The sequence below is a fragment of the Arvicanthis niloticus genome, chromosome 17 (assembly GCF_011762505.2).
Source record: "Arvicanthis niloticus isolate mArvNil1 chromosome 17, mArvNil1.pat.X, whole genome shotgun sequence".
In the NCBI taxonomy this organism is placed as follows: domain Eukaryota; kingdom Metazoa; phylum Chordata; class Mammalia; order Rodentia; family Muridae; genus Arvicanthis; species Arvicanthis niloticus.
The window spans coordinates 27,680,264-27,693,222 of NC_047674.1; the positions used below are offsets into that span (position 1 = coordinate 27,680,264).

Here is a 12,959-nt window from a genome sequence, read left to right on the forward strand (position 1 = left end):
ACTACGTGGTTCATCAAAACCTGTGACTCTACCATTTAAAATAAAAAAAAAAACTCAGAGGGAGTCGTGCAGCCCACACAACAACCCACATCCACACACACACACACACACACACACACACACACACACACAGAGAGAGAGAATGTCAGTAAACTAATCAAAGCATAAAACTTTGGCTTCATAATTGTACAAATACATAATTTCGAATAGACTATTTTTTAAAAAGCATATAAGTAGTTTTGGCTTGTAACTTCTCTCTATTTTAATCATTTGTCTCAAAATTACATAAAATGATCGGTATAAAGCGTGTGTGTGTGTGTGTGTGTGTGTGTGTGTGTGTATACCAACAGATAGGCGTAGACCCCTTGTCAAAGAAGCCTTTCTTTAAGGCAGATGGAGATGATCACAGAAAACCGTAACTGGACACAATGAGCAAATCAGTGGATTGTGGTGAGGAGCCTAACCCCATCTACAGCACAGCTCCTGAATCTGTGGCTCAGTACACATCAAGGAAGAGTGAGTGAAAAAGCTGCAACACCAGGAAGTGTGCTGTGACCCCGTCTCTCCTAGAAATGGCTGCCTAAGAAGATGGGAACAAGGACAGTATCAAGGAACATATTAACCTGGAAGGGGAAATCTTCATGAGGTCCCTAGACAAATAATAACTACAGGCAACCAATGAGAGCAGGCGGAGGGATGGAATTAGCCTCACTCAGAGCTGAGCCCCGTGCTTGGTTCTCTAAGGCAGAGTGGTCATCCTGAAACCATATACAGGCAAGCAATGAAAGCGGACTCAAAATTCTCTCTCTCTCTCTCTCTCTATCTTTATACATACAAAAGCATACACACACAAGTGTAAAACTGATGACCAAAGAAAAAGAAGCTACCATGTTGCCGGGCGATGGTGACACACCTTTAATCCCAGCACTTGGGAGGCAGAGGCAGGCGGATTTCTGAGTTCAAGGCCAGCCTGGTCTACATAGTGAGTTCCAGGAGAGCCAGGGCTACACAGAGAAACCTTGTCTTGGAAAAAAGAAAGAGAGAGAGAGAGAGAGAGAGAGAGAGAGAGAGAGAGAAGAGGAGAGGAGAGGAGAGGAGAGGAGAGGAGAGGAGAGGAGAGGAGAAGAGAAGAGAAGAGAAGAGAAGAGAAGAGAAGAGAAGAGAAGAGAAGAGAAGAGAAGAGAAGAGAAGAGAAGAGAAGAGAAGAGAAGAAAAAAAAGAAGCTACCACGTTGGGGGTTCATCTAGTGCCACTGTGTATACAAATGCTAAGTTCCGAACCCCAAGATCTGGTATACCAACCTTTGCTGTATAAACCTTGCTCCCCAATTTACAGCTATTAGTTAAATAAAAGTGGCTACAGCCCATTACTGGGGAAAATAGAGGCACTTTAGAGGTAGGCGGGACTTCTTCGGTTACTGGGCTTGGGAGGGGGCAATTCACAGGTGGTAGCGACAGAGAGGGGGAGGGTGAAAGAAACAGACAGAGACAGAGGAAGAATGGTGAGAAATAGGAGAAGGAGGATGGAGGGAGGCAGAGGCAGCCATGAAAGATGGACCATGAGCACGTGGCCAGGAGAAGTACGTCCTGAGGACAGGCAGATGGAACAGGAAGGTAGCCTGTGTGAGACTCAAACAGCAAGTAAGTAACTGGGGAAGCACAGCTGGGACCTAGCCAGTCTAGCAAAGAAAGCAGATGAGGGATAATCACCCAGTGACTGTGCTGAGGCTGACTTAAGAAATCAGTAGGACTCAGTGTTCACTACTGGGGCGGCTGGCCAGGTCATATTAAGAACTAATAGCACTGATCAACCACAACTACAGCAACACTATCAACTTGAGAGTGAGGGGCAGGGAGGGGTTCAAAGGAAGGTGGGTGGGAGGGGCTAGATGGAGGAAAAGGAGGAGCAAATGGACATATTTCTACTTATATTTCTGTTAAAATCATACTTTAAAAACACTAGTAAAACCATAGTGCCCATGGGTACTAAATGCCTATAAACAATTAAATGAATAAACAATTGTTTAGTGTCCATAAAACAGAGGGTAGCCAAGATCATCCAATAATCAGCATTAATACATACAACATGCATGAGCCTCACAACTAATCTGAGTTTAAAAAAAAAATCATATCCCTTTCCCTCAAAATGAGCACATGCTGATAAATCTGTTTATTTAACATTTTAGAGAGTACGAGACCATCTATGGTGACAGGAAGTAACTCGTCTGGGGATGAGAGGGTGGTGAGGGATGGAGAGGAAGCTAGAGAGTGGTAGATACATTTATTATCTTGACTTTGATTGTGATTTCGTAATAGATGTGTACATTAATACTTCAAATCTCCGTCAATCTCTCTGGAAGTCTGCCTGAACTAGGGGTGGGTCAGAGTCTCACTCCAGGGGTTCCAATGCTTAGCTACAGAAAACAGCAGCAACACAACAGTAGTGATCTGAGTGTCTGCAGGGTGGACCTGCTTCAGCAGGGGAGTGGATTGTAAGATGCTACATCAAACTCACAGGTGTCATCTCACCCGGCACACCTGCACTGACACGTTCCTATTTTACACACATGTGCGCGCGCGCGCACACACACACACACACACACACACACACTCATTCGCCCTGAGACACTTTCTCTAGTTGACCCTCCAAAAGTTCATGTCAGACTTTTACTAGCTCTCTGACCACTGGACCACTGGAAGTTTGGCCGTCCATCACCCTACAGGAAGCAGAACTCAGTTCTTAATGCTATCTTCCTTACCGTGCTCAGTGACCTAGATAAGTCTCAGCTCTCACAGCAGCTGCTTGCTGGCTGCTCTGATCTCATATTTCCATTCTGTCTCTCGGTCCTCACGATGCCTTCTCACGGGCAGCATTCAGACACCCAGCATACCTATCAGTCTGCACGCAGTCTGCACACGGGGAACATCTGATCTTTCCATAGTGCATCCGTGACAATTCTACTTTGTATTTACTGAAACCAAAGCCTCCTTCTCAGACCTACACCCTACATGGACTCCATCTATGAATCCTGCTAGCTCAATATATACCGCAGCCTTGGCTGAGTCTCTTCTTTATCTCTGGTTAAGTCAACATCATCCCCAATCGGGGACATACTGCTATCATGGCTTGCCTGGATCGTCACAATGACCTCTGAACTGTCAACCTCTTTCTGCCTCTGCCTTTGCCTCCTGAGACTCTATTCTAACAGAAAACAAAAAGGAGTCAGATAAAATGTTAGATAGTCTCTCTAGGATGTTGTTGTTGTGGTGGTGGTGGTGGTGGTGGTGCTGGTGCTGGTGGTAGTGCTGGGGGAGAAGGGAGGTGGGAGGAGGAAGTGATGGGGTTAGGGAGGTGGGGAGGAAGTGATTGGTGGTGGTGGTGGTTGAGGAGGGGAGGAGATAGTGGAAGGGTGGAGAGGGGGAGGAGGAGGAGGAAGAGGAGGAGGAGGAGGTGGTGGTGGTGGTGATGGTGGTGGTGGTGATGGTGGTGATGGTGGTAGCTGTGGAGACAGCAGTAGTTGGTGGTGGCCGTAGATATCTAGCCTAGTCATCCTCCTGTGTCTGACCTCCACAGCACAAGAGTTGCAGGCCCTTGAACAGTGATGCATGACTTTTTACGTGGGTGCTACAGATTTGAATCATGTTCTCACTTTTCAGTAAGCATGAAGTCACCTCCATTGCCTTCTGTCCTCAACCCCCCTGTGGTATTGAGCAAAGAATTCAGGCCATACAAGTCAAGATTCTTCAAATACCTTCAAGCCCTCTATTATCTCTCTGTTAACCCAGTAGTTTTGTGTCTTCTGGCCTCATCTCTCGATACTAGGTATTGAGGTGCTAGAATATGTCTGACACTTTGGGCCTTTGAACATGCTGCCAAGGTTACTTTCCTCCTCAAGCCTGGAATCCACATGGCATCTTTTTCTTCCCTCCTTCAGCTTCTAGTCAAAACCAACCTTTCAGTGAGATATTTTTGTGTAAAACTGAACCTTCTGTCTACTCACATCCCCAGATATTCCGTGTTTTCCTAGCGTTTCTGCCTACCTTATCCACACTACTACACGACTTATGTAATGTAACACATCCTGTCTCTCCCAGGAGAAATGGGGCCAGCCAGCAGCTGCCTGCATAAGAATTGTTCACTGCTACAGTTTCAGTTCCTACCAGTTGACACATTGCAAAGGCTCAATAGATTTATGGCAAGAAATGAAGAACAGATCACGAAAATGAAAAAATCAGACAAGAATACCGAAAGTAGCTGTGGGTCCATGTAGGGCTTGACACCTAAACCAGAATAAGCAGGCGGCACACCTTCCCATCAGCTGTGAGGTGGCAAGAGGCCTAGACTAGAGCCAGAGACCTAGAAGGGAGCTCTCATTTCCAGTCTAGAGAACAGTAGTCACCCTGAGCTCTTAATCTCACTGGCCTCAGTTTCCAAAAAATACCAGGTGTAGAACGAGAGCTGAAGATTCAAAACAAGACTTTCAGGTGGACAGTTCTGGGACCAGGAGACTCCATGTCTTGGGTATAACTGAAGAAAAAGTCTCCCTGATAAAGGAACAGTGCCCTGTGTTCTCCATCACCACAGCCTGTAGACTAGAGTGGAGGAAACATCTGACTTACCGATCTCCAGCGACAGCAGAGGCGCAATGAGACAAAGGAGCCCAAGTAGCACTTTCATATTCTCCTGGAGAAACAGAAGACAGGAAGAAAGGCAGGGTGTCATTAACCCAGCGAATGTCTCAGTGTCCCAAGCCCCACCTGCTTTGCCCACACCACCAGATCACATAGAAGAGCCTTTCTCACCATTTTAAGTTATGCTGGACTTCCGGTTAGGTTGGGGGTGGGGGTGTGATGGAATTGGGGACACACTTGACAACTTGAGATTCGAAGCATTTCTGGCATCTTTCTCCAAGTACATGTCTAGTCTCGAACTCCATGTGAGTCCCCTCAGAACAAATTGACAACCAAAATAGACCACACCCACCTCTCCACACTCATGGGAGCTACATCTACAGATCCAACCAATTGTCCTGGCTAATGGACTTGAAAGAATGTGCTTCTGTGTTGAAGATGCATGGTTTTTAGGATGTTAACAGTCTCTAGGACATGGGGGAACAACTGTTGATGTCCACACTTGATTAGATATCATAACTAACCAGGAGATGATAAAAGCACACTGGTTCGTGTAGAAGGAGCTTGAACACCTATATATTTCAATATCTATGGTCGTGGAACTGGTCGCCATGGAGAAAAGGGACAAGAGGACTAACTAAACCCAAAGTATCTGTCTTTGTATGTTTGTCTCTACCTGGAAGATATTTCCCACACCCAACTCAAGTCATGCCTTCATTTTAAAACCCAATATTCAATTGCCTGTACAGCATGATATATGGAGATTTACCCAAAAAAAGACCAAACTAAAACATATCAACACGGTAAAGTTGGGCTTATCCTTGTGGTTTGGATGGATTTTCCTTCACTGGAGATTTTTGTATTTTCCAGAGGGTCTCTCTGGTGAACATGTTTGAATACAAATGAGAAGGCTCCTGTCAGCAGCTCCAAAGGCCTCACCAGCATGACTTGTAGATGACCCCTTAGCATTTCGCCTCCATGTTAAACTGCATTTCTTGTGACAGGGTCTACTTTTAAATTTTTCACTGTTATGGGTTCATTTTACAAAATGTTGAGTTTTGTGACATTTTTATCAAATGTATGTTGTACATTGACCTTATTGAGCCTTCATTACCATCACCTGTCTCTCTACCACTCCATCTCTCCTCCCAAGTCCCATCTTCTCTGTGGGGAGCTGACAGAAGGTAGCTATCACCCTTGCAGCCATCTTGAGCCATATACCCTGACAAGAGACTTGATTACATCAGCCTACAACAGCTGAGCACAATCTGATAACATCTTGCTTTAGATACCCAGGATCTTCCCTTGGGTATGTGAGACTTAAAGCTGTGATTTAGAGCCGAGACTTAAAGGCGTGACTTAGAGATAAGATTTAGAGACAAAGCCTAAAGGCATGACTTAAAGGCGTGACTTAGAGTCATGGCTTAGAAGTGAGACATATAAAAGGTGAGAGGCAGACAGAAGAGTTCAGTACAACTTGGAGTTAGTTACTAGGCGTTAGGTATTAGGCACTTGGCACTTGGAAGAGAACTTGGAACTTGGAACTTGGAGGCACTAGGGACTAGGAACTAGGGACTAGGAACTCAAGACTTGGGACTTGGACTAGGAAGAAAAACTGAAGAATACACGAGATTGAATCACACTCTGTCTGGTCTCCATTTTTCGAGTCCGTCCTCACTCTTTCTCTTGCTGAACCCTGACCCGTGGACTGGAGCAGCTTGGGGCAGTGCGGGCTCTAACACTTAGCCCCTAAGGCTTTCGCAGAACGGGTCCCAACATTGACAGAACGGTCTGAGACATTTTGGCCCCCAAACATGGGGTAGTGCAGTTCTCAACATTTCTGGCCCCCAAGCGTGGGACAGCTCGGGCCGCAACACTTCTCCTATCATGTCATACATGGGTTCTTGCTAGGTTCCACATGTGAAACAAAACATATGTGCTCTTCTTTTGGATAATACAATCTTCTCCCGTTCCACCCATTTTTCGGAAAATGATATAACTTTGTTCTTTTTCACAACTGAATAATGTTCCATTGTGTGTATGGACCACATGTGTGTTAGCCATGTACACCTAGTCTGATTTCATACCTTGGCAATTTTAGCTGTGTGTGCGCCTTTGTCCATTGATGTGGCAGGGGGTGTGAGCAGATTAAGTCCCTAAAACACCATCAAATCAATACAGAGAAGAGCACAAAGCTGTCAGTTTTGCCTATCACCTCTTGAGTCCCGAACAACATAAACTCACTTTACAGTCGCCTTTCTCTACTTATTCCGTTCTCCTTCACAGGTCCTCATGCTGACATTCAGTAAGTTCTAGCCTCATATCTTCAACAAGCTTTTGTAGAAATCCATTCAGGGGACCCCTGAGAACCCCAATCCCAACAACTCAGCAAGTATTCTTGTCCCACCAAATTGCCCTCTCCTGGAACTCCTAACCTGGTTGTCAGCCCCACAGGGCTCCAGACCTACTAAGCATGTATTCACAAGAGACCTGGGCTCTGGGATCCTGAGGTTGCCACACCCAGGGACACTGTCTCCCTAGACCCTAAGACTTGGTATCCTTCCCCACCATCACCCCTAGTTCATTCAGAATCCTGTTTACTGCTCTCATTCTCAAGTCACCTCCAGCCCCTGCTCGCTGCTCAGATCGGTTACAACACTGGGCTCTCTATTTGTATCTCTCTCTGCCTGTGGATTTAGATTTTCTAATAAAATCAACTGCCCAACAATCCACCTCGGTTCCCTGTGCACGTAGAAGAGTCCAGCTCCCTTGTGGAGCACAGGTCTACTTTGTTCCTGACTCTGTCAGCTCTACCGAATGTCCCTCCCTCCCCAGCTCACTCCACAGCAGCCTTCACCATACAAACCTTTGTACTGAGCTGTTTCCTCTTTAACCCACTCACTCCTACTGCACCAGACCTGAACACCTAGAGCTAGACGTCCCACAGAGCTCTTGACTGGCTTCATTCTCTGGGCCTTCCTAGCAACCTGGGGCCTGCTATGTCCTAAGCATAATCTTCTACCTAGCCTGGGCTTGGAAGCCTCATGAAGCCAGGAACACGACCTGCTCTTCTCTGTCCCCAAAGCGCAGAACCTGTGCTTGAAACCCAGAAGACTATGATAAAACCTCGAGGATGGATGCACAAAAGAATGAGCCAAATAAACAGCTTCACCTTCAACCCAGCACTGAGCCCAGTCCAGAGAGAACCATGAGACTCTTTGATTTTATGACACACTAAATATGCCTGTATTCTTACCTGTAGCTGTTAGTAAGTATGAAACACAGTCCTTTAACTAAGATGACATTTGGGAAGACTGAGTATGTGAAGGATTTAAAGATTAGCTCAGAAATGTTCTACTTGAGAAATTGCATTAGAAGATATCCAAATGTTACCACACGCCTTTGAAAATGAAGATTGACAGGAGGCGGGTTTTGAATGAACTTACGGGACACACCCATTCAGTTCTTGTGGTTGTTACCCCTGCATCAGGATGTTGACTCTTAAGCATGGCTTAAGCTTTGAAACCTACCCCAGAGTGGTAAGACGACATTCCTAACATTTCCTGTAACTCTGATCCTTTACCATAAAAATCTACTACAATGTAGGTTAATAGCATGGTTGCTGTATTTACTCTAAACTGGATTCAGAACACGAAGCAAGCTAGGATGACTTGAGGCTTCTGACCTGGCTTCTGACTGCCTTCCATGAGCACAGAAAGTGTCTATCAAGTCTTTACAGTAGAAAGGAAGAAAAGATAGGGGTGCCATACTCTCCAGTACCCACTCTCGGCTACTCAGTCTTTTTAGTATCAACAAGGGTGTTTATAAATAAATCACATGGACACTGCTGGTTGCCAGTTCACTCAGGCACAAGACTGGGCTTGTTTGATTATTAGGCAGAAAAAGAAAAATATGCCAGGCTGCCTTTTACAGCTCGTGGATCACCAGTTGGAATTCTAGGTTAACTGCAGATGAACCATCCTTAGGTCATTGGCTAATTTTTTCCATAGTGTTTTCTTAAGTGGTGGAGGGACAGGGGGGCAAGTTTTCCATCAACTCTTATCCTGCTCTAGGCAGGATGTAGGAAAACACTTTGTCCTCAGCACCAGCTTTTCTGGGTCCTTATCTGTCACCAAGACTTGGGTTGGGGCTTGACTTTCCATACCAAGCTGGGATGTGTAGTGTGATGGTTTGTAAATGCCCAGGGAGCAGCACTATTAGGCGGTATGGCCTTGTTGGAGTGGGTGTGTCATTGTGTGTGGAGGGGGCTTTAAGACCCTAGTCCTAGCTGCCTGGAAGTCAGTCTTGTCCTAGTAACCTTCAGATGAAGATGTAGAACTCTCAGCTCTACCTGCACCATGCCTGCCGGGACACTGTCATGTTCCTACCTTGATGATACTGGACTGGACCTCTGAACCTGTAAGCCAGTCCCAACTAAATGTTCTTTAAAAGACGTGCCTTGGTCATGGTTTTCTGTCACAGATACTTAACTAAGACAGGTGGAAAAGGAATGAGGAGAGCAGAAGGGGAGCTGTAAAACAAGCCCTCGAGATGACACAACTGCACTCCAAAGAAATATCAACAAATGCTGGGTGTGGAGACATACACATCTATAATCCCAGCCCAGAAGCTAAGCAGGAGGATCATGAGTTTGAGGTCAACCTGAATGACACACAGCAGTTGTGCCTCCAGAACAAACAGGCAAAATAAACTGGCAAAGAAGCAAACAAACATCCCCCAATACACTAACCTCTTATACCTACAAACGATATAATACCAAGGTAGAGATGGCCTAGAGTAGACATTTCAGGGTCAGCAGTTAAGACCGATGAAACCTAGTCTCCACAAAGAGGTGGGACACTGGATAAGCTTAGCTGTGCCTCAGTTTCCCCTTGCGGCATATGGAGCTGATAATGGTTATCTGTTACTGAGTATTGTGACGAGAGTAAAGTAAGTTGGCACATGGGAGCCATATGTGGCCAAGGGCCCCCTCTGCTGCCATCACAAAACCCCACACTGAGATGACAAGCTTTGAAGGAAGATTTTCTGTTTTCATCCATTTCTTTCTCTACCCATGACCCTCCTGAGCAATTGTATATTGAATTGTCGACATTAGTCCTGGGTGCAGAAACAGGAATAATAGCCCAGAGCCTGGCTCATGGAGTTTGGTGGCTACAGGGGGAGTGAGTATATTTGTACACATTCCACCAGGCTGTGAGACACTACCCTACATACACACACACATACACACACATATACACACACATATACACACACATATGCACACATATACATACACATATACATACATACACAAACACATACACACAAACACACACATACACACATACATACACATACACACATACATATAAACATACACATATACATACATATACATACATACATACATACACATACACACACAAACACACACACATACACACATACATACACATACACACATACATATAAACATACACATATACATACATATACAAACACCTACACATACACACAAACACACACACACATACACACATACATATAAACATACACATATACATACATACACAAACACATACACACACAAACACACACACATACACACATACATATAAACATACACATATATATACATATACAAACACATACATATACACACAAACACACACACATACACACATACATATAAACATATATACATACACACACAAACACACACACATACACACACAAACACACACACATATACACACAAACACACACACACACACACACACAGAGGAGAGTGAGGGAAGAGGCGGTCCTAACTTGCCTGTGAGAGGGAATGAGGTTATTTAGCAATGTTTCCATTCTGGAACATACACAAGACAGCTGCCAGGAAGTGCACATGGAAAGGTGGGGCTCACAGGAGGACCTCACTGAGGACTTCAATTTGCTGATGGCAAAAAGTCACTTAAAGATTTTATATAGTAGAATGGAGTGTGGCTAGATTTCCATTTTCTGTAGAGACTTAGCCATTATATGTGTATGTTTATATGTATGTGTGTATGTGTGTGTGTTTGTGTGTGTATGTGTTTGTGTATGTATGTATATGTGTATGTTTATATGTGTGCAAAATATGTGTGCAAAATAAGCTGGAGTCAAGACCAAAGATGTGGAGAACAGGTTTCTTAGAGGCCAGATGAGCAGCAGAGGGACATAAGGGTAGCTGATAGTCATATTCCCTCAGGTGGGACTGTAATGGCTATTCCTGGTTGTCAACTTGACTATATCTGGAATGAACTACAATCCAGAATTGGAGGGCCCACCTGTGATCCAGATCTTGAGGCTGGAAGACACATATTTCTGACCTGGATCTTGGCATGGAGATCTTGAGGCACAATGCTCATGAAAAATGTAGGCTCAGGCAAGATGGTACATGCCTTTAATCCCAGGAACATGAGGCAAGGAGATCTCTGAGTTCAGGGTCAGCCTGGGACAATCAAGCCCCAGATCCAGGCAAGGTAAACCACACCTTTAATCTGGGCCACACCCTCTGCTGTAGACCTACACAAGGACAATGGAAGAAGGAAGATTTGCTCTTCTTCGATGATTGCATTTACTGACCAGCACATCTGTTGGCATCTACTTCTACAACTAGCCTCAGGAGACTGAGTAACTACGAGATTCTTGGACTTCTCATTTACAGCTGGTCATTGCTGGGTTAGTTGGACTACAGACTGTCATCACAATAAATTCCCTCAATATAGAGAGATATTCCATAAACTCTGTGACTCTAGAGAGCCCTGACGAATACAGGGACCAAAGAGGATCACACTCCAGTCAGGGGGGATGAATGCAGACTACTCTGACATAATTGGGGTGTGTTTCCTCCAGCAAAAGCAGCCCTGTGCCCCTTGGGAGGAGGCCAGTCGTGTTTTTTTCCAACAGAAATTAGGAATTTGAAGGTGAAGTAAAGAGAAGAGGCCCAGAATGTTCTAAGGGGGCTCTGATACCCTACATTAGGACCTCACATCAATCAAACAGCCCAGAAGAGGCTCAGCAATTACCTGCCATAGGAGAGAAGAGGCACAGGGTCACAGACTCCTCCGACAACCTGACAACACCTCCATCTACCCCTCTCTCCCTTCAGTCCCAGCCTCGAGCATTAGCACCTTGCCCTTCCCTTCTCTGCCATCAAGTATTTGAATTTGCTTCCACACACGTGGGATCCGCATGGTCCTTGTCTTAGTCTACCAAACCCTGTGCCCTCCAGTCCTAACCATCTTCTTCTCGTGGCCTCCATTAAAAACAAAAGTAAGAATTGAAATGACACAACGTACAACTCCCCCGCCCCGCCCCAGAAATATGTGGCCAGCAAACATCTTTGTATACAGGGGGAACTATCCAAAGACTATCTGTGGCTGAGAGGCAACAGGCTTCAATGGCCCCTGAGATAAGACTAAGGAGCACTGTGGTGACCCAGCCTGTTACCTTGGAGATGGCTGCTTCTTATAGGAATGGTCCTGCTTCTCAGGAAGAAGTGAGCATTTTTAAGGAGGCGTGTCTATCTGGGGAAGAAGAGCATAGGCCTGTTGAACAGAGCCCTAGGGCCACCAGCACCTCAAGACAAGTCTAAAGGCGTTATCCAGTCATGACAAAGCCAAATGGAGCTCACTGTCCCATGATCCTTTAGGATTTAGGAGAACCAGCCAAAGGAGTCAGGAGTACAGAATTTGACACACAAAGGGTTAAATGTGTTCCAACAGACATAGGGACTCAGAAATTGATAAAAATCTCCCTGGGGGATGACTGTCTCTCAGTATTGATGAACTACAAAGCTAAGTAAACTTTGCCACATGCCAAAAGGAAAAAAAAAACTTGGAAAAGTCCCTTGGAAGAGCAGCCACATTAGCTTTTGGGGAGGAAAAGTGTTGGGTTTTTTTTTTTTTCTTTAAACTAAACATCCATATTCCCAATTCCCATATTCAGAATTTAAAATAATTTCCAAAGAGCTGTGTGTGGTTGCCCTGCTTCTGTGTGCTGTAGGAATTTGGTCAGGCATTATTTATCTCTGCAGTTTCCTCTAGCATTTTGGAGTCTTTTTTTTTTTTTTTCCATGTCTGAGTCATTTCCGTATGCCTATTAAGAGCTGGTGGGACCTTTTAATGTTCGCCACTAAAACAGACTGACCAAATCAACGCTAAGCACTCACAGTAGACTAAATACACTAAATCCAAACTATGAGTCAAGCCAGACTCCGGAGGTAGAACTCGGGCATCACACTCACTGTTCAGGGCACAGTGGTTCATCATCATCATCATCATCATCATCAGCCACATG

At 45.0% G+C, this 12,959-nt stretch overlaps 1 protein-coding gene across 16 annotated transcripts in view; it reads right to left on the reverse strand.

Annotated features, from left to right (window-relative positions):
* Il1r1 (interleukin 1 receptor type 1) overlaps positions 1-12,959 on the reverse strand; it is an 81,845-nt gene that overhangs the window by 23,635 nt on the left and 45,251 nt on the right. For 15 of the 16 annotated variants that reach the window (XM_076914967.1, XM_076914977.1, XM_076914975.1 and 12 more), the window contains one exon: positions 4,620-4,683. In XM_076914967.1, coding sequence (XP_076771082.1) covers positions 4,620-4,683 — 64 coding nt within the window. Of the gene's footprint in view, positions 1-4,619; positions 4,684-12,110; positions 12,188-12,959 lie in introns of all 16 variants that reach the window. The other variant, XM_076914978.1, reaches the window with a different exon arrangement.